Source organism: Mus pahari, chromosome 17 (genome assembly GCF_900095145.1).
Source record: "Mus pahari chromosome 17, PAHARI_EIJ_v1.1, whole genome shotgun sequence".
NCBI lineage: Eukaryota > Metazoa > Chordata > Mammalia > Rodentia > Muridae > Mus > Mus pahari.
This window is the reverse complement of record NC_034606.1, coordinates 49,237,862-49,258,513: the sequence shown is the minus strand read 5'-3', so window position 1 is coordinate 49,258,513 and position 20,652 is coordinate 49,237,862. Positions and strand designations below refer to the sequence as shown.

General features: G+C 52.4%; 1 protein-coding gene across 1 annotated transcript in view; it reads right to left on the bottom strand.

Annotated features, from left to right (window-relative positions):
* Positions 1 to 915: 915 nt before the first annotated feature.
* Samm50 (SAMM50 sorting and assembly machinery component) overlaps positions 916 to 20,652 on the bottom strand; it is a 27,069-nt gene continuing 7,332 nt past the window's right edge. The window contains exons 3-15 of the mRNA XM_021216226.2: positions 19,754 to 19,855; positions 18,155 to 18,242; positions 16,929 to 17,035; positions 16,426 to 16,556; positions 16,129 to 16,216; positions 14,482 to 14,610; positions 13,983 to 14,054; positions 12,753 to 12,839; positions 9,708 to 9,778; positions 8,782 to 8,849; positions 6,534 to 6,680; positions 5,989 to 6,130; positions 916 to 2,859 (exon numbers count right to left, since the gene is read on the bottom strand). Of these exons, the coding sequence (XP_021071885.1) occupies positions 2,814 to 2,859; positions 5,989 to 6,130; positions 6,534 to 6,680; positions 8,782 to 8,849; positions 9,708 to 9,778; positions 12,753 to 12,839; positions 13,983 to 14,054; positions 14,482 to 14,610; positions 16,129 to 16,216; positions 16,426 to 16,556; positions 16,929 to 17,035; positions 18,155 to 18,242; positions 19,754 to 19,855 (1,278 nt within the window). The 3' untranslated portion in view covers positions 916 to 2,813. The remainder of the gene's footprint in view (positions 2,860 to 5,988; positions 6,131 to 6,533; positions 6,681 to 8,781; positions 8,850 to 9,707; positions 9,779 to 12,752; positions 12,840 to 13,982; positions 14,055 to 14,481; positions 14,611 to 16,128; positions 16,217 to 16,425; positions 16,557 to 16,928; positions 17,036 to 18,154; positions 18,243 to 19,753; positions 19,856 to 20,652) is intronic.

Here is a 20,652-nt window from a genome sequence, read left to right as displayed (position 1 = left end):
GAGCAAGCACGCTCCGAGCAAGGAATTTGGTGTCCTTGTAGGAACAGGCAAGCTGGCTACCAGACTGCTCTCTTACAGAGTGGAGCAAAGGTTAATTAAACACATCTCAAACTCTGTCTCTGCCTAGATCTTTCTGCATGCTGAGGGGAAATGAAGCATTAAGCTGCAAAGAATCTGGGCCAAGGCCGACTCAGGAGTTGCCTGCCCTCCTTAGCTTTCTACCCAAGCTCCCTAAAGCCTTCTGAGACTCCCAGGCAACTGGCTCTGGTCTGTCCACCACACCCCTCTGGAAAGGGATGGAATTCACCCCTTTACCCTGGCCTTCTGGCTTCCACCTTGCCCCACCTCCTTCACCCAAGAGCAGCCTGCAGGGAAGCCTGAAAAATCAAACAGGTCGGGCCACACTGGAGACAGCCGGGCTGCTTTCATTAATGAGCCAGAGGCAGCACCAGGGGCAGCCCAGGCTTGATTAAAACCAGACTTTCACAAGTGTCTTCCCTGACTTCTCAAAGGTCACGGAGTCTGCAAATCTATGTCAGTTTCTGCAGCTCCCAATCCCCATTCTGAACACACCAGGTCCTAAGTGGGTTCCAATCATCAATGAGAAACTGCAAACTGACATTTCCAATCACTGAAAGGAAAGGAATAAGTTTATTCTCAGCAAACACCAGCTTCCATCGAAGGGGAGTAACCTGACAGGGATGTGTGTGTGTGTGTGTGTGTGTGTGTGTGTGTGTGTGTGTGTGTTTATGTGTCTGAGTGTAAGCTGTTCCCCAAGCCTCAAAGTCATTCAGTAAACAAAAGGTCCCAGGAAGCTGGTCTGCATGAGACCATGGGAGTTGGGGGAGGCAGCAGACACCATGGAGCTGAGGTCTCAGGCACAACCTGTTTTCAAAGACTTCAGAGGAGGCTTAGCTCTAAAATACATATATTACTTTTGTTTGTTTGTTCTTTTTCTGTGTGTAGCCCTGGCTGTCCTGGAGCTGGCTCTGTTGACCAGGCTGGCCTCTGTCTCCTGAGTATCACCACCACTGCCCAGCTTGTGTTCGTTTTTTAAAGCTAAGAATATCCCCCCAAAGGGCTGCAGTAGTTAAGCACACTGGCTGCTTTGGTGGAGGACCTGGTTCAAGTCCCAGCATCCACAGGGTGGCCCACAACCATTTTTAACTCCAATTCTGGGAGATTCAATACCCTCTTTCTGTCCTCCACAGGCACAAGGTACTCATGTGGTACACACATATACACGAAGGAAAAAAATACCCATATACATAAAATAAATAAATCTTATAAGTAAACAGAAAACTGTCCCCCGAGTACCACTTACAGAGACCCCCATCAGAGTAGACAGACTCCCATGTCCCAACGCTGGCTAGCCAACATCCCCTTCGGCTCCACCTCCAGCTTCCAGCAGCATGGCAGAGCGACAGCACTCAGGAGCTGCTAGAGATGTACCTCAGTTGCTGAGTGCTCACCCATCAGGCACAGAGCTCTGGGCTCCATCCCCAGCATTGTGTAAATCCAACATGGTGGTACATGCCTGTAATGCCAGCACTTGGGAGGGTAAGGCAGGAGAATTGGCTACATAGTAAAACACACAAAAACCATGTCTATCCTAAACACGCCCAGACTTAACATTATCCTGAAACAATTTAGTATATCATCTTTAGTAAGTTTTCTGAGATGGAGTCTTACATAGCTCAAGTTGTACTTGAACTCAAGGTGATCCTCTTGCTTCAGGTTCCTGAGTGCTGGGATCACAGATATGAATTGCTCCTCTGGCCTCCACACTGTAAACCGGAGATAACACAGGCCTGAGGCAGCCATGTGCATATGCCCGGCATCACTCTGATGTGGTGTGCACACGGGTAACCCCAGCACTTGAGGAACTGAGGACCCCTGAGAGTTCAAGGCCAGCCTGGGTAAGACCTTTGTCTCCTGCCTGCAAAACAATCCTGTAACATTTTATATGACAGCCCTGAGTATCTGTGGATACTGGCATCCAAGCAGGGGAAAGGAGTGGCTCCCAACAGATCCCCCCTTAAAGACCAAGGGATCACAACCATACAGAGCTGAAACAAGAAAGGAGCAGGTGGCAGACAGATCTGGGTGTGCTCATCAGCTAGCCTTGAAATACAGTTATCTGGTCCATCTGGGGACCTCATGTTACAAAACTGTCCTTAAAAGAGCAAAGGCTGAAGTCTGGCCTGCCAGCCCTGAAGAAGGAGCACAGAGCTTTAGAAGACACTCAGTCTTGCCCGCAGCACCTGAGCCCACGGCCCGCTGGACATTGCAGGTTCCTGCAAGAAGATAGCTGTGCAGCCTGAGCCACAGCATGACAGGCAGGAGCAGCCATGGCTATCAGCAGACAGCGCACTTCCTGTCTGCCTCAGAATCCTAGCATCATACCAGCACTGGCAGGCCATGCTGCACTGAGGTGGCTTCCTGTGATGAGAGAGAGGGCCAGTGTCCTTCAGGGCCACCCCACAGCTCAGCCCTACTTCTGGTAAGTGGGGTCCCAACAGTAGACTCTAGGAGTCTACAAGGAAAAGGCTCTTGGGAGAGGTCACCAGAATGCCCTTAGGCCCAGGACAGCACAGGTCAGACTGTCACATGTCCTCAGGAAAAGCATGTGTCCATAAAGACGCATGGCCTGAAAAACAGACCACATCCAGGACACTGCTGAGCGTTTAAAATTTATTGACGTGATTTCCCATAAGGATTCCGGCACAGAAGCATTCAACTGTGTCACCTCCAAACAGGCATGGAGCCTGGGAGACTCCTGTTGCTCATCCAAGCTGCCCCTGGGACTCAAGTTACAGGAACCGAATCCCAGCTCCAAACTGGACGCCATCACAAATCCTAAAAAGAAAGAGACAGGTCAACAGGAGGCTCCTTACATCATCGAGAGGCTCTGTACGCACCCCACCCCGCCGCCCCTGCTAGGTTAATAAGAATCAGCCCCTAGAGAAAGGAGAAAAGACAGAAAGAGAGCCTAAGACCCTCTGTTGCTCCGTCCCACCCAAAGGTACACCGTCCTGTGTCAGGGCAGGAAGTAGAACCAGGAAGCCCACATGATGGGGCTAGCCCAGAACTCAGTATGGTCCTGGGCCTCACTGTGACCCAGCAACCCAGCCTCACAGAGGCCAGGCACCAGCCAGCCCTGTTCTTGACCTGGGATGACATAAAGGGTCACCACAGGTGTGCTCTCTGGAGAGCTTAGCTCTACTGTGTCCTGTGTGGGCCTCTCAGGAATGGCTGCAGGCACCAAACACCCAGTTCTGAGTGCAGTGCCACACCGGAATGTCAAGGCACAGGGAAATGGAAGCGGTCACACTGCCCTGGGGAGGAGCCCTCCTACTTGGAGGAAAGCTGAAGCCCTGAGGGCTGAAGATCCAAGCTGCACAGTGTACCTGTGCCCGCAGCCTAGGCCTACACAAAAGGGCCCACGGCTGCCTCAGAGAAACCCTCAGAGAAGTGAGCTCTGAGATAAACACAAGTTCTTCAGAGAACACACAGCCAGGCTAGCACAGATGTAAACACCTGTGACACACACACACACACACACACACACACACACACCCCACAGAGCAATGCCCATGAGTATTCGAGGTGGCATCCAGAGTTACAGGGCCAGGACCCATCAGACCTCTGCAGACCCCACTGGCCTCCTCAGCCTCTATCTCTAGGCCAGGTGCAGGCTGCCTTCCTGCCCCACGGTGCCAGTGCTCGCCCTCATACCAGGCCTAGCAGGTGTCATCAGAGAAGTCACTGATACCCGCTCTTAATCCCCAAAGCTCTCCATCCTGGATGGTGTGCTAGGTGTGGGGAAATAGCACTCGTGGGCCCCGAACAGAGCCCTTGACAGGCACAGAGAGGAAGCCATCAACAAGGCTGAAAGGGGAAGGGGGAATAGAAAGAGGCGCACTTGAGAGAAGCCATTCCCTTGAGGCTTCAGCAACCCTGCATCCTCTGTCCACCCATACTATACCCCTCCCCCAGGACAGCTGCACCCACACACAGGCTGCCCTCCCCACCCTGTGTCCTCTCGAAAGGTCCAGCAAGGTCCGGTGTTGGGGCCTCTTGCCCTCCCCAGCTGCAATGATGTGTCCCTCCTGCAGCTCACAGAGCAGCTGGAATGGGACTGACTCACTGCTGTGTCTCCAGGGACCTAGTCTGAGGAGTCACGCTGTGACAGAACTCAGGTCCCAGAGAAGACTGCCAGAAATCATCCAGGACACGAGTCAGAACACTTCAAACTGTCACCCTTTGCAAAGGCCGCAACTGCCAGTTACAGAGCACCTGGCTTAACTCTGGGGGCGGGGCTACAGACAACTGTCCACCTGCCAACTGCCTAATTTTAGAAACATGATAAAATTGAGGTCATTTCCCTCAGATGTTTTCACATTCCACTCTTGCCAACAAAGCTGCAGGGCAAACCACACTAGGGAAGGTATTTCGATGTTCAAGGCTGACCCTGGACAGCCTTTACTACCCACCGCCAACACCTGCCTGCCTCCATCACAATGGCAAGCAGCTGCCAGGCAAACCCAGGCCAGAGTCTTCCCTACTGCAGCACAGCAGACTTCTTCTTTCTGAAGGGTATGATCTCAACTGATCTTTGAAACACGCTTCTTAGATTTAACTAAGACAGAGTTGCAGCGGAGGGGTCCTGAGCTGTAAAGAACACTCACTAAAGGGCCAATTAGCAAGAAGCTCAAAAGCCAAGGAACTGCCTGGTGCACAGTGCCACCCTGTGGCTGCTGTCAGTATTACAGCAGCATGGGCCACAGAGGAGAGCTGCTCAGAGAGCTGCTGCAGCTGCGGTTGGCACTGGAGCCCACCACACCCCCGTGACTTGGCCCCCTAAGACAGTCTGTGAAGGCAGCTGGCCCCACTCCACTTCAGCCCCACCTACATGGTAGGCTGCAAGAGCTAACCCAGGCTGAGAAGGCACCTGCTGTGCACCAGGGACCTACTGAGCACCAGGGCCCAGCCCTGCTCTCCTCACTGCACTGTGCAATCAGCAGCTGTGACATGTCAGACTGTAGGCAGCAGGCATGGTGGACAGAGGACACTGAGAGACAAGAGGAGCGGGCCAGTACAACACAGCAGTATGGGAGTGACGGACACCATAGTCGGACCACACGAGCAGAGCGGAGCAGAGCGGGAGGGCCTCTCAGACATGAAAGCTGTGAGCGCGGCCTGTCAAAGCCTTCTAGTCTCTGCACAGGAAAACAGACACAGAGTAGCTACGTAACCTATTCCAGGCCCTATCACAAGGCAAGGTGGCATCTGGACTTGTGACCCGTGGGAACTGATCTATCTTGGATAAAGCCACGTGAGTGGGGCCTGTGAGAGGCCAGGCGCTTGCACCACCTCCCTGTGAGGCTGCCTGTCAGCAGGTGTCCCGTCCCATGGAAGCCAGGCACAGTGCCCTAGCAACAGCCTCCCACTATCATGTCTTGACTTTTGACTTCCCAAGCTTTGTCACTAAAGCTTCCTGCTCATAACAATCCCTCTGGGCCTCCAGACAATGCCTACAAGGTAATATAAGAGATGGGCTCTCTCTATAGCCCTGAATGGCCCTTGGCCTAACCCACCCATGGAACACAGCCATCTCTCCATGTCCATGGGTGGAGTCTTCCAGCCCAGAGCAAAGCTGTGGGCAGCCCCAGGCCAGGCTCGGCACAGGGAAGCTCTCTCCTGCTTTACATGTCCAGCAAGCAGGGTCAACACTTCCCCTAGCTAGCTCCCGAGGCAGAGCAGCAGTGCTCCAGGGCAGGGGAGGCAGCAGCAGTGCTCCAGGGCAGGGGTGGGCATCTCCCTCCCCCCTCCAACTAAGAGCAGCTCAGCAGAGGATGGCAGGCTCTCATTCTTTAGTTGACTCCAATCTCTTTTCAAGTTCAGACCTACTATGAAGTGGCCATCCCGGAACCACCTGCAACAGAAGCTCCACAGAGCTGCAGAGCTGACAGTGGCCCCACACACCTGTCGCCCCGCTGCACGCCCATAGGAATGCAGTAGTTCAGCTCCAGCCGAGCGATGTTGCCAAGTCGGAGGACGACGCCTGCTCCATAGGACCAGCGGATGCACTCAGCTAGCTTCCGGATATGGGCTTTGGGGCCCTCACCTGAAACAGGGAAGGTGGTGAGCACAGGTGTGGTCCCTCTCAGGCAGCTGGATCTAGCTGGTGGAGACAGGTATGGGGCTGGTATCCGAATCCCACTCTCCCAGAGCCAGCTGAAGGTTCCGACTCTCTGGGCCTGGCTACCCTGCCCCTTGGCCTAGAAAGGCTCCTCTAGCAGGGCAGCGGGGAGGCCCCTGTCACCCCTCAGAGAGGGCCCAGGGCTCCCAACTGCTCAGTGCCCTGTGAGCATCCTCTGGACAGAGCTGTGCTGAGCTCTGGGCCCTAATGACACCAGAAGAACTTGAAGCTTGTTTCTAGAGCAAGCTGCAGCCTCCCTTTACATAACAGCATCATAAGGGATGGCACTGCCCTGTATCAGGAGGATGTGTGGTGGGGGCAGACTCACCATAGTTGAGGTTGCACAGGTTGCCCGCATTGAGGAAAAAATGAGTTCTGAAAAGCTCTCCAAAGCCCCCCTGGCCTGGCCGGAAGGGCAGTGGCGTGTAGAGGTGCAGGCCCCCGGCCCAGTAGGCCTCACCACCCAGGTAATCTCCTAAGGAGGAAAAACAGAACCTGCTGACTCAGCCCTCAGGGTTCCTGCTGCCAGTTCTGCTCCACAAACTCCGAGGGCAAGGCCAGCCTCCCTCCTGTACAGGACACAGCTGAGGAGCCAAGGTACCACAAAGGAACAAGGCTGCTGCCTGCAATGTCTGCAGGGCGGGAAGGGAAGGAGCGGCCACACTGAGCCTCCATGGTCGCCATGGAGACGGTGTGTGAGCCTAGCCCAGGCTTTCACCCCAGACCTCTGGTTGCAATGGTGAAGATCAGGCCTGCAGAAAAGTTCCTTTTAGAGTCAGTCACTGGCTCAAGTGACCCAGGAGAGGAAAAGTGCCGGGGTGACTTTCTCATCTGAGCCCCGCAGCCTGCAGATACTCGCACGCTCAGGGAAGGAAGTATCTGCAGGCCCTGAAGCCTGAGCCTCAGCAGTGCTCCTCAGTGGGTGCCTCGGCCCTCCGTCCTTTCTGTTGCTACTGTGGCGCTCTTCTGAGCTGCCCACTCGGGAAGCAGAGGAAGGCTAACTATGAGTTTGAGGCCAGCCTGGTCTACATACTGAACTCCAGGATAGCCAGAGCTAAAACAAAACAAAACAACCCAAAAACCAAAACCAAACCAAAACATATACTTGTCAGCATGTATGTCTCTGTGCACCACATGAGTGCAGTCCCTGCAGAGACCAGAAAAAGGCAATCAGACCCCAGAACTGGAGCTATAGATGGTTGTGAGCTGCCAGGTGGGTGCTAGACACCCAGGTCGTCTGGACCAGTCAGTGCTCTTAACCGCTGAACTCTCTCTCCAGCCCCTCACTTGTCATTTTGCATCTAAAACAAAACAGCTCCAAGTTTAATCTACTTCTCCCATTAGCACTTCCTACCGAGAGTAACTGAGCAGCACAGCTCCAGCTGCTGCTTTTCGGCTTTGTTTGTTTTTAACTCTTCGAGTGCTGAAGTCTTCCTTGGCATGCCTGATTTGAAATCAGTGTGCACGCATGTGAAAGCCAATGGTTCAGGCGCAGAAGAGGAGAGGAGCGCCACGGGAGACCAACAGTCCACAGACCTGGACCCTTGGGGCTCTCAGAGACTGAACCACCAACCAAAGAGCATACATGGGCTGGACCTAGGCCTCCCCACACACATGTAGCAGATGTGCAGCTTGGTCTTCATGTGGGTCCTGAACAACTGGAGCGGGGGGCTATCCCAAAAGCTGTCGTCTGTCTGTGGGATATGCTGGGTTGCCTTGTCTGGCCTCTGTGGGACAGAATGTGCCTAGCCTCCAAGAGACTTAAAGTGTCAGGGGTATCCAGTGGGGCACCCATCCACTCAAAGGAGATGGGGAGGGGAGATAGGGGAAGGATTGTGAGAGGGAGTGGTTGGGGGGGGGGGTAGCAGTGAGCAGGATGTAAAGTGAATAAGTAAAAAAAAAAAAGCTTTTGCCGGGTGTGGTGGTGCACACCTTTAATCCCAGCACTCGGGAGGCAGAGGCAGGCGGATTTCTGAGTTCGAGGCCAGCCTGGTCTACAGAGTGAGTTCCAGGACAGCCAAGGCTACACAGAGAAACCCTGTCTCGAAAAAACAAAAAAAAGAGCTTTTAAATTGACAAAAAATTTGCAAATACTAAAAAGTAAAGGAAAATATTACTCATCAATAAAATTTAAATTGTACTAAAGAAAAGTAGATGTTTTCAGGATAGCTTCTGAACTTGGATTATAGCAATAGTAGATAGAGCTACTGTCTGTTTAAAATAAGCAACAAAATAAATATCAAGAAAAAGTCACCTTATTCACAGTCACAGAGCTACATTGCTTCTATCTGGTGAGACAAATTATCCTGCAAACCTGCAGATGTCTCTGGAGCCAACACATGGCAGATGAGGCCTGCTGAGTAGGGCCAGGGCTACTTGGATTGCTGAGTTTTGAGCAAAGGTTGCCCATGAAGCGCAGGAGCGGGCACGGCTGCTGGAAACGGTTCTATCCTTACACACAATGGCAGTGCTGATGCTCGCCTGTTGCAAGCTGCTACTCCCATTGCCTCGGCCCCTCACAAGAGACAGCCCACAGGAGGAAAGTACCGCATGTCTCCAAGGCAGAACTCACCCACCTTCGCTCTGGGGTCCAATGCTGTGCATGCTAAATCCTCGGACACTCGTGGGGCCTCCCAGGTAAAACCTGCAGCAAAGTGACAAGTGTCATGTCATTAGGTGAAGATCCATGCCAGGCAGTGGTGGCGCACGTCTTTAATCCCAGAACTCGGGAGGCAGAGGCAGGCAGATTTCTGAGTTCGAGGCCAAGCTGGTCTACAGAGTGAGTTCCAGGACAACCAGGGCTACACAGAGAAACCCTCTCTTGAAAGAAAAAACAAAAACAAAAAACCACAACACAGCATATAAGACACAGTTCACTCTCTGTATACAACCACACTCTTAACTGACCGAAAGGAGGCAGTCTGGGCGAGGCAGGCTCATCCCCAGGGAGGACTAAGCAGCCTACTTTCTGAAACGTGCTTTTATTTTCAACTCTACCAGTACCAACCAAATTCTTCCATAATAACTAAAAGAAAAAAGAGGAAAAAATTTTTTTCTCTATTTTTTGAGACAGGGTTTCTCTGTGCAGTCCTGGTTCTGCTTCCCAAGTGCTGGGATTAAAGGCCTGCACTACCATGCCTGGCTGAGAAAATTTTAATATAATAAAGTATCACAACAAAAAGCAATAACGTGGGGCTGGAGAGATTGATTGCCGACTGCCCTTCCAGAGGTCCTGAGTTCAATTCCCAGCAACCTTATGGTGGCTCATAACCATCTGTAATGAGACCTGATGCCCTCTTCTGATGTGTCTGAACACAACGACATGTACTCACATAAATCTTTAAAAAATAAATAAATAAATAAAGCAACGAAGTATGAGTACTGGATACTTCAAAATCTGATTCCACATGAAAATCCAGAGCGATGTGAATACTGCTCCCCTCTGTAAAAATAAAAATAACCCAAAGTCCCAGAGGACATGGGGAGCGTCTGCCGCACTGACCTGTCGGCAATGCTGGATGGCTTGTCACCGATGGGCACCAGCATTCCACCCCAGAGAGATGTGGAGAATACCTGTGCGAAGGCAAACACAGTGTTTCTTTCTGTCTCCACGGGAGCCAGCAGGAAACTGGTTCTACTCTGCATGTCTCTGAAGGCTCTTGGCATGCACAGTAGAGTTATAGCAGGGCCATGGGGACCAGGGGTGGTGAGGTTGAAGAACTCAGTCAGAGGCCACTTTAAACTCCATCAAAGTCACCCAGAGGTGCAGCAGGAACTTAGCTTGTGTTCCTGCCGGGACAGAACCCTCTTGCATGAGAAGTCAGGCCCACAGGACTAATAGAAGAGGACAGCCAGAACCCTGGATATGAAACCCTACATCTGCTCAGACCCCAAAACATGAGGGGACTGAGGTCTCTACCCCAGGCTGAAGATCTATATAAGCTACACCCCTCCTGCAGTCACAAAGTGTGTCTAGCTCCCCATCCAGCTAGGAGGTTCAATGACACCCTCATCAAAGCATGTAGATCACCCCTCAGTTCTCCTGAACATTCACTGCCAAGCTCGAGGCTCTCTTGCCCGGCAATACCAGGCCCTCGTGTGTCTGACTGGCCAGTCCTTATAAACCCCATAGCTGCTGTCTTTTCCTAAATGCTTCAGTGGGGGCTATCGCTATAGAGCGGGAGTGGAAGAGCATGGGAAGAGCCACATAGCACACAGGACAGTCCCCACATGGCAATAATGGGGTGAAATCTCCCAACTTCATCATTGTCTAACAGCACACTCCTGGGCACACCTGTCTGTATGGCCTTCTGGAAGCCACATGCTTGGCTAAAGTCATCTTTGTAGTAGACTTTAGAAGGCTAAGGGAAGGCCTCCAGTCTGAAAGCTGGCCAGACTGAGCTAGCTTTTCAGCAGGATACCACCCTTCAGACATTTTCATCTTAACAGCAGGTTTCCTAGGAAGTGCTGCCCTCAGGAAGTAAGTCAAGAAGCACAGCTCTACTCTGACATTCCCAACACTGGCCCAGTGATGACAGAGCTGGCGGCATGGGACTCATGCCGACTGTTCATGGAGATGTCGTTTCCACTCTTGCTCCTCCTCTGGGATGAGGCCTGTCTCTGCGTCTTGGAGACCAAGGGCCTCAGCAGACTCCCACCCCTGTCCCAGGTCTTCCTGCACACACTACTACCTCTGGCCTGGATGGCAGCTTGCCGTGCTCCTGAGAAGAGCCAGGCCCATGCTTTCCTTCCTTCTTGCCCCACGCCTGGTCCCACTCAGAGGCATCTATACTCTACGTTCCCAACAGCAGAGAAAGTTCCAGCTCCTACCTGCCAGAGCCAAACATCCTGAGCCTTCAACCCTCTTCCTACCATCCATCCACCCACCCACCCACCCATCCATCCATCTATCTATCCACCATCTTATGCCCCACCACCACCATTCCTCGATGCCTCAAAGGAGCCATTCTGCTCAGTTTTATACCCAGTTCTCTCCTCTCCATCTCTTAAAAAAAGCATTGTATTTTGAAGTGGCCTTAGGTTGGCAGAGGCACAGCCCAGTTCCAGGGTTCATCCTCAGCAGGCTTCACCTCAAAGCTGAGGGACCACCCTGCTCCTCACTGCCTGTTGAACTCAGACACTAACTGCTCTGATGCTTCTCCTCCTCCAGAAGACAGGTGGGTACCGCCTGCACTGTCATTCCTTTCGCTAGCGTCTCTGCCATTTCCTGTTCTCCACTCTCTGCCTGCCCCAACTCTGCCCATCTCAGCCACTAGTCCTTCCTGTTCTTTTTGGGTTCTACCCTTGTGGTGGTTTGAATAGGCTCATGAATTTGTGGGTACCGCCTGCACTGTCATTCCTTTCGCTAGCGTCTCTGCCATTTCCTGTTCTCCACTCTCTGCCTGCCCCAACTCTGCCCATCTCAGCCACTAGTCCTTCCTGTTCTTTTTGGGTTCTACCCTTGTGGTGGTTTGAATAGGCTCATGAATTTGAATGCTTGGCCACAGGGAATGGCACTTCTAGGAAGTATGGCCTCATTGGAGGAAGTATGTCACTGTGAAGACAGGCTTTGAGGCCTTAAAAGCTCCAGATCTGCCCAGTGTGGTACAGCCTCCTTCTGCTGTTTACAGACTCTCTGCTCCTCTAGCACTGTCTGCCTGCAAGCTGCCATGCTTCCTGCTATGATAATAATGAACTAAAATCTCTGAAAACTGTAAGCCAGTCCCAAATTAAATGTTTTCTTTTTAAGAGTTGCTGTGTCACAGTGTCTCAATCACAGCAATGAAACCCTAACTAAGATGACTTCCTTATTCCCACCTCTTGCTATAAGCACCTAGAGTGCCTGTCTGGCAGCCAGGGTGCAGGTGGGTGAGCATACAAATGCGTGGGTAAGAGAACGAGTAGATATTCTGTGGATGGAAGAAGGATGTGTAGACAGGTGAGTGGGTAGGTGGAAACGGTAGGTAAACAGAAGAACAGAATAAGTACAGTGCAGCCCTCCACCCCTCAACCCCCAGGCTGGAAGAGAAGAGAAAATGGCTGGAGACATGCCTGTGCCAAACTCCTAAAAGCCTGGAGCAGGAGGCCACATGGACAGGTAACAAAAGGACGTTACAGCAGCAGGAGGCAGATGAAGAACACAACACGTGCCTGTGAAGGAAGAGCCCCATCCCTCTGAAAGAGCCCATGAGTGTGGGCGGGCGGAGGGGTGCAACTGTGACGATCAAGGCACTCTGGGCACCACTCTAGAGTCCAAACTCACAGGGAAGCAGTGGGTAAGGTGTGTAACTAGGGGAGCTCGGTTCAGGGATGGGAGGAAGGGGTGTGGGGAAATCAGAGCATGGTTCCACACCACAGGCAGGGGCAGCAGAGGACAATGGAATTCTGTGGTCCCTGAGAATGAGGACCCAGTGCAGCCTGGCAGGCCTGACTGGAGGGTCTGAAGTCCTACGGGTTAAAGCACCAGAGCACTGGGCTAATACCAGTGCCCCGGGCTCAGGATTCCACACACAGCGTCTCACAGGTACAGCGTAGGACGCAGACTCACCGAGTCCAACGCAAGTGGCTTATTCAGCTGGAGCTCAAAGTCTTCCTTGATGAAGCTCACATCTCCTCCAGTGTAGCCTGCCAGCTCCTGAGGGAAGAAGCCACAGGTCATAGGGACATGGGCGCTACTAAACACCACCTTATCCACAGAATGACTGTCTGTGCCTTTCTGAAGGCACCGGCCTGCTCAGCATCTGAAGAGTGAGCTGCTTTCGTGACAGGAACATTTTACATACAAATCTCGCCACTAGTTGCTCCCCTAAAATGAAGACTGAGCACTATCCTGGCTGGTTTTGTATCAATTTGACACAAGTTAGTCATCAGAGAGGAAGGAGCCTCAGTTGAGGAAGTGCCTCCATGAGATCCAGCTGTAAGGCATTTTCTCAGTTAGTGATCAAAGCAGGAGGGCCCAACTCATGGTGACTGGTGGTCCTGGGTTCTATAAAAAAGCAGGCCCAGCAAGCCATGAGGAGTAAGCCAGTAAGCAGCACCCTTCCATGGCCTACTGCATCATCTCCTGTCTCCAAGTACTTGTGTCCAGGTTCCTGCCCTGTTTGAGTTCCTGTCCTGACTTCCTTTGATGATAACAACAATATGGAAGTATAAGCTGAATAAACCCTTTCCTCCCCAACTTGCTTTTTAGTCATGGTGTTTCATCACAGCAATAGAAACCCTAACTAAGACAGGCACCCCAGGGTCCTGCTCACCACAAGCACTACAAGCAATAGGATGAGACTGGGTGGACCACCACAGCTACAGTGTCACTCAGGTCCCCCACATCTGCAGGCCAGCTGACCACATCACCTTTAGGCACTAACACTACTCCCTACAGGCACCAGTGCCAGCACTGGCCCTGCAGGCCTCTGCATGACAGTCCTGCCTACTGCTGGTCCTCCAACTCTGTTCTTAGCTGTTGAATGACCACCAGAGAGGCTGCCATGTCAACCACTGTGGCCTTGGGAGAAGACACAAGATAAACTGCAAGGAACAGGGCTGATTCAGAGGCCAGGAGCCCTAAGGGTGGAGTCACCAACCCTTGCAGGCAATCCTAGAGTGGTTTTCCCATCTGTGGTGCTGGGATGGAACCCAGGGCCTCCCTCAGACGGGCTCAGTAGACCAGTGCACTCCTGAGTCACACACTACTGGATGAGTTTGCCAACTCAGGCAAAGTGTTGTATTACCAGTGCACAGTGCACTGGCTCCCCAGTGAGTTGCTGTGGCGAGAGGCTACCTGGTTGACTTTGAGCAAGGCCCCTCTTCTTGGCAAGATAGATGAATTCCGAGAGTCGATGACCATGGCATGCTGAAAGAAAGGAGCAGGGTGTTCTCATCTTCACCTCAGGCAGCTCTAAGACAATAACACTTGCTGTGCACTGAGGGCTGTGCTGTGCTGATCGTGCCCACAGCCCTGCATCTGTGCCTGCCCTCCCAGGACAGCTTAATGTTCTGAGATGGCACACCCAGAGGCACCAGGGAGTTTCCCACCGACACCGACCAGCTTCATCCCCTCAGAGAGCCCAGCAGCTGCCCCAGGTCATTGCATTTCTTTTAATTTCTGTTTCCACTGATGCTACTTACAAAACCTATTGAGAAGCAGTGGATGTGGAGCCAGAGAGCATTGTTCCAACCACCCAGTCTCATTGGCACCTCAGTCAGCCCCACATCAGCAGAGACTGGCCAATGAGTCACAGGGCTGTAAACACATTCTCCATGCCGAGAGCAAGTCCTACCGAGAGAGACGACTTCAATGAGTGTCCACTTTCCTTCCGCACAGCAAATGAAGCAGTCCTCGAGAGGCAGCCCAGCTCCCGCCACACACCCTCCCACTTGACAGTGTGACTGGTCTTCCATAGGGGAAACTGTAAAGACAGGGAAGGAAGCCTTGTTCTGCTCCGTCCACACTGGAACGCTGCTACAAACCATCCTTTGAAATGAAGCATCTGAGGAACACACTGGATAAATTCTTCCCTCAGCACCAGGGATGGATCAGGCCTGTCATGGCAAGGGATCTTCCCCCGAGCCTCAGGCCCAGTCTGAAGACAAATCGTTCCAGATGAGAGGAACTAGGGGGGAGAGAACTCATGAAGGCAGAGGGGGAGGGCTGTAAACAGCCAGAGCGCTGCTGCTCTGAGCTGCTGGTGAAGGAACAGGGCCATACCCAAAGGCTGGGGGTGACTGTCACCAGCGGGTATCAGTCTCATCACAGTAAGACGCACGCATGGCATGGCGCACCCACCTGGGCCCTACACCAGCTCGAGGCGGCCCAGTGAGCTAGCTGTCACTTGGATTGCATCTGACCCAGGAGAATGACAAGACCAAGCTACGTGGGGCCAAGGGTTTTCTTGCCACAGCCAGAGGGAACAAAGGCCAGGTCCAAGGAACCCACCTCCTGCCTCTCAGCAGGTCTGCCCACAGCCTGCCACACAGCCTGCCTAGACTCTAGCTCAGAACAGCCCCATTCTCTCTCATGGCATGATGTCAGGGAGCTTTAGGAGTAGCTGGGACTTCACGAGCAAGGACACCTGGTGCCAAGCTCCCCGGAGAGCATCCCGGCGAGCTCTGCAGCCCGAAGGCCTGGAGGAAAACACAAGGCCACCAGGGGTGAGGAGACACCAACTGAAGCCCAGTCCGCACCACTGGTGTGCAATGTGTGTGGCCCCAAAAGTGTCCAGCTCAGCACACAGGGGCAGGCAGCACACAGGCCTGAGGAGCCTACAGATGTCAGGGAGCAGCAGCCATTCTGCATGAGGGCACAAAGACTCATGTTTTCCCCAGATGCCTACAGGAAGGGAAGCTTCCCAATTATCTTCTATCCATGAACATAGGGCAGCTCTTAGAAAGCAAGCCACTTCCATAGGGCAACACACTGCTGTCCCCATAGTAACCGACAGGATTCACAGGCAGATGGTGCACCCTTACAGTGCCCAGTTACACTTAGGGTGACCCAAGAAACAGTAAGCTCCGCCCAGTCTTGTCCTTCACACAGCTGCCTTAGAGGCTACAAGTTGTATGTCCCTCCCCAGTGTACCCACACCACCCTACACCATTCTACACTCCAGTTCCTTTCACACCTACTGTTCCAGGTGGAAAGCACTGTGCTTTGACTCTCAGAGTGTGCTCTTTTAAAAGATTAGGAAAGAAATAAAAGGGGAGACAGAGGAGAAAGACAGGAGAAAACACTGGGTGCCCGTCAGTCGGGAGCACAGATACCATGTGACCAGTGTGGACACCAGCCAGCTCTGTCCCTCCAGGGGTTACCTGCATTAGCTAGGGAGGAGGAGCTAGAGAGAAGGCCACCCGTTTCCCTCTCTAGTCAATATAATAACCTCGCTGTCTGTGCCCCACCCCCACCTGACCCCAGGGCCTGGTGTACTTACACTGTACTCTGCAGACACTCCTCTGTCCGTCTCCCGAAGTGAGCTCCAAGGGAACTGCCCAGTAACTTTATATAAGTTTACGGAGAAACTAGGAGGCAACGGGACAGAGCTTTAACAGTGAGACATGGGGCTTGCACACAGCTAAACAACAGGCCCTGTCAGGCTACACGGGGGCTCATCCTCAAGACAGCGGCCTCGGTGGAGGCGGCTGGCTGCCAGGTGTCATTTCACACGCCAGCCATCTACTTTAACGTTTACACTAGGCCAATGAGCTCAAGGACCTGCTTGGTTTCCTACTTTCTCTCGAAGTTTCCCGGCTGTGGCTTGAAGAAGGACAGGCCGTAGGAAGTTTCTTTGGTTCCATAAGAAAACTGGAAAGTCACTTTTTCTGCACGTCCCAGAAGGTTGGGGAGTTTGAGGCCAAGTACCTAAGTTAAGGGAGGGGAAAGGATAAAGCTGGAACCAGACCAGTGTAAATAGGCTTTGTTTCCCACAGGCGCCCTTGCCAAGCACACAGCACCCCACAAAGGCTGACCAGCCGGAAGACGGCCACATTGAGCACTGGGGAGCTGGAAGGCAGAAGTCTCCTGCCCCAACCCCAAACCTCCCGACCAGGAATCTAAACAAGACCGTGCATCTGTTCTAGCATAGAGGTGACCTCCAGCTCAGGCTGACCAGTCCTAGGAGACCTCAACAGCACTGCAAGTCCATAAGCCAGCAGGTTCCACAGCAACTGCGTTTCTCTGACAGGCCCATTTCAAAGCTTACACTCAGAGCTCTACGCAAGGACTGAGCCCTACCATACTGCCTTCGTTGTTTCCGACCATGGTGTTGTAACTGCCCGTCAGTCTCCTCAGCTCCGTCACTTCAAAGGTGACATCTAACCCATTGGGCAGGGCATCTTCACCTAAAGAAGTAAGTATTAAAAGGGTCAGCACCGCTTGGTGGTAAAGGCACTGCCACCATGCCTGCCAGGATGGGTTCGATTCCCAGGACCCACTGACTCCTGGAAATTGTCCTCCGAGTGCCACATACTTGCACTCATTTGTGCATATACACAACCAAAACCGACCTCTAAACCTAACACTGACTAGGCTCTCTGTGCTGAAAACAACCTCGGCTGGGAATGGGCCCACCACTCAGGAGGTCCTGGAAGATGCTCTAAGTCCCAGGCAGCCAGCATCAAAGCCCGGATTCATTTGACAGTAAGGATTTTGTAACAGTACAGCAAAAAGTCCCCCATGCAGAGGGGTGTGAGCAGTGTCTGCACTGGAGGTTTCTACCTCACAACCTGCCAAGGCCTGGAGTGCTATCTGCAAAGTGAGGCAAAACCCTGAAGGGTGTGGTCTCAGAGGAAGGAGTAGCTCTTGCCTTCCACCCAGGACACCTGCTGGGTGTTCCTGCTACATAGCAGTGATGTCCAGCGGTCTCAACAGGTTGGGGGCAGGAAACACAGGGTGGGTTTGGGGTGGGAGAAGCCTTGGTGCTGGTCTGGTGTTTGTTTGTTTGTTCTTGAGGCAGGGTCTCTCAGTGAAGTCCTGGCTGGCCTAGAATTCACCACATAGATAGAGAACCCCAAGTCTCTGCTTCCTGAGTGCTGGGATTGAAGGGGTGTACCACACCAACCCTCTTTTTTTTTTCAACCCTTACTACTCTGACAGGTACCACTTTAACACCTCACACTCACAAGGTTCATTTGTCACAACTGTCAAGCACACACTCATAATTATCATTCCCTCAAGCCCACAACTCCAAGCAGGGTCAGTGACATGTAGTGTGACATGCACAATGACGGGCTTACAAAGCCCTAAGCTAGCCTCTGCTGTCTGGGAATTCTATGGTGCAGCCAGGGTAAGAGCTGGAGTCAGAGACAGAGGGAGGGAGCTGACCAGTGCAAGGCCACGTCCAGCAGGGACTGCAATGTAGCCCAAAGGTGTAGCTTTTGAGACAGCTAACTCTGCGACCTGCTTGAGAAACCTTGGAGGCTACAGGATGGCATCAGAGGGACACTCCCCATGACACCTACCATGACACGTGTCAATCAAAACATCCACTTGTCTAAAAATTCCTAGGCGAAGCAGTTTTTCCCGGGCTTCATGAGATCGCCGCATTACCTGGGAGAGGGACAGACGACACAGAGTGTGAGCTCTCCTAAGACAAGGGGGCACTGAAGCCATGTGACCTGCAAATGCTTGCACTGGGAGGTGTGTAGCAGGAAATGCCTGTCAAGTCCTATGAGGAGGTGAACCTGACTGAGACAGCCAGCAGCCAGCACAGGGGGTGAGTGTCCAGACACAGAAAAGGCCAAGGATGAGCAGAAAGAAAAGAGAACAGGCAGGAAGACACTGGAGACAACGTGACAAAGAGCTCCTGGGAATGAGCGGAGGCTGAGAACCCGAGGGAAAAGAGGCACATCTCTGTAATCCCAGCACTCAGAGGCTAAGTAAGGCTGGGAGAGCTAAAGATGGAGGCCAGCCTGACTACACAGTCAGAGGGTAACTAGACAAAGGGGGGAAAGGAAAACAAAACAAAGCAGGAGAGAAATGAATGGAAATAAATATATACATAAAAAGTATTTGAGGCTGGTGAGATGGCTTAGCGAGTTATGATGTTTGCCATCAAGCCCAGTTTGATCCCAGGGACATATCTACAGATTGGAATAATGAAACCACACTCTATGTCCAATGGATGGCAAAACCTTAGAGAATGTGGTTCTCAGCTCTGAGGAGTGGACCTTGCCCATTCCCCTGCAGGGGTGTGGAATGGTGAATCTCCTTGGAGACCAATCTGCTGATCCTTGAAGTGACAGACCATGTGCCCTTGTACATAGTAACCCTACCTGCACTGTGCACACTGTGACACAACAGTAGGACACCGAGTACACAGCCATCCACGAAAGCCAAGCACTCAGCTCAGTTAATGTCCATCCACAGAGACAAAGCAACGACACAGAGTGTTTGCAGTGGGGCTTCCCACACGCCTTCTAACAGACTGGCCCGCCTGCCCTCACAGTGACAAAAGAGAAGCCCAGCGCTCCCAGCTACCTGGGCTCATCCCCGTGGAAGACACACTTGGAAGAATCAAGAGGAGCCCAAGCTGGCCTCTGGGAATGGTCAAGCCGTGTATGGCAAGGAAGCATGTACATTCACACCAACATGCTCTCCGCCTGTGAGTCACACCGCTCATGTAAACAGCGCCTTACACTTTAAAGAAGAGCTTTTGTTGCTGTTTTGCTGACACTGCTCGAGGTTAGCAAGAGGAGGCTAAGAGGAGCCAGTTAACTGGGCCACAAGGACACCGCTGATGACCTCTGCTCAGTGCGGTCCAAAGGCAGGACAGAGGGAGCCACAGGATAGGCAACCTCCTGCTACAGCACAGGAAAGAGTCTATGTGACTAACAGAGCACGGGCCTGGGGTGTGGAGAGGATTCCACAGAGGAACCCAGGGGTGGATAGCGCTGATGCTGAGAGTCAGGAAGAGTGCAAGACAGGCAGGCGGAGCAGACATAGGACAAGTCAGGATGAACAGAGGTAAGGACAGCCGAAAGTTTATGTAAGCTGTGGGAGCAGGGTTGTGGGTCTCAGATTCTTCAGAAGTTATAGGCAAAGTGTGAGAACGAACTCACCTCAATGAGGTTTTTAGCCTTAAAAACATCTCCAATTTCACAAATGATGATGTCATCCTTAGTCCGTCCAAGTCCATCAAAATGAATGTGCTGAACCACCACCTAAATGTGACAAGGGAACAGAGGTCACCACGTCTGGCACAGGAAGCAGGTCAGGACTGTAGCTAGAGGCAGGGTCTGAGACGAGGGCAAGGTCTTCTCAAGTACAGTAACCATCTTGCTCCTGACTCCATTCTTTCTGAACTTTGCCGCGTATGGGTGTTTGCTTGCATGTCTGTCTGCGGAGCATGTGAGTGCCTGGTGCCCACACAGGCTGGAACGCAGTGTCAGATTCCCTGGATGACCTGCCATGTGGGTGCTGGCTATCCAAGGCCTCTGGAAAAGCAGTGCTCTTAACCTCTGGTGCACCCTGTGTTCTTTCTCTCTTCGTTGTGCTGTCAGCCCCTCTACTCCTGTTTTAAGCTTCAGCCTTTGCCAAATGTGTAGTGCTTGGCAGTGAATGAGCGAGCTCTGGCCTCTCCTGCCACACAACCCAGGATCACCCTAGCAAGCAGCGAGGCCCGACCTTCTTAACCTGGGCCACACCCAGCCTTTGACGTGGGATGAAGACCCCTGAGAGGTCACAAGAATGGCCCTGACTCTTCTAGGAGAAAGGAACAAATAAAAACTCCAGAACTGGGGCTGCAGCTCTGTGGTAGGGCACTTGTCTGGGATGCCATCCTCTGCTGGTAACACACCTTTAATTTCAGCTATCTATCTATCTATATTTCTGTATTAGTTAGCGTTTTACTGCTGTGAACAGACACCATGACCAAGGCAAGTCTTATAAAAACAACATTTAATTGGGGCTGGCTTACAGGTTAAGAGGTTCAGTCCATTATCATCAAGGCAGGAGCATG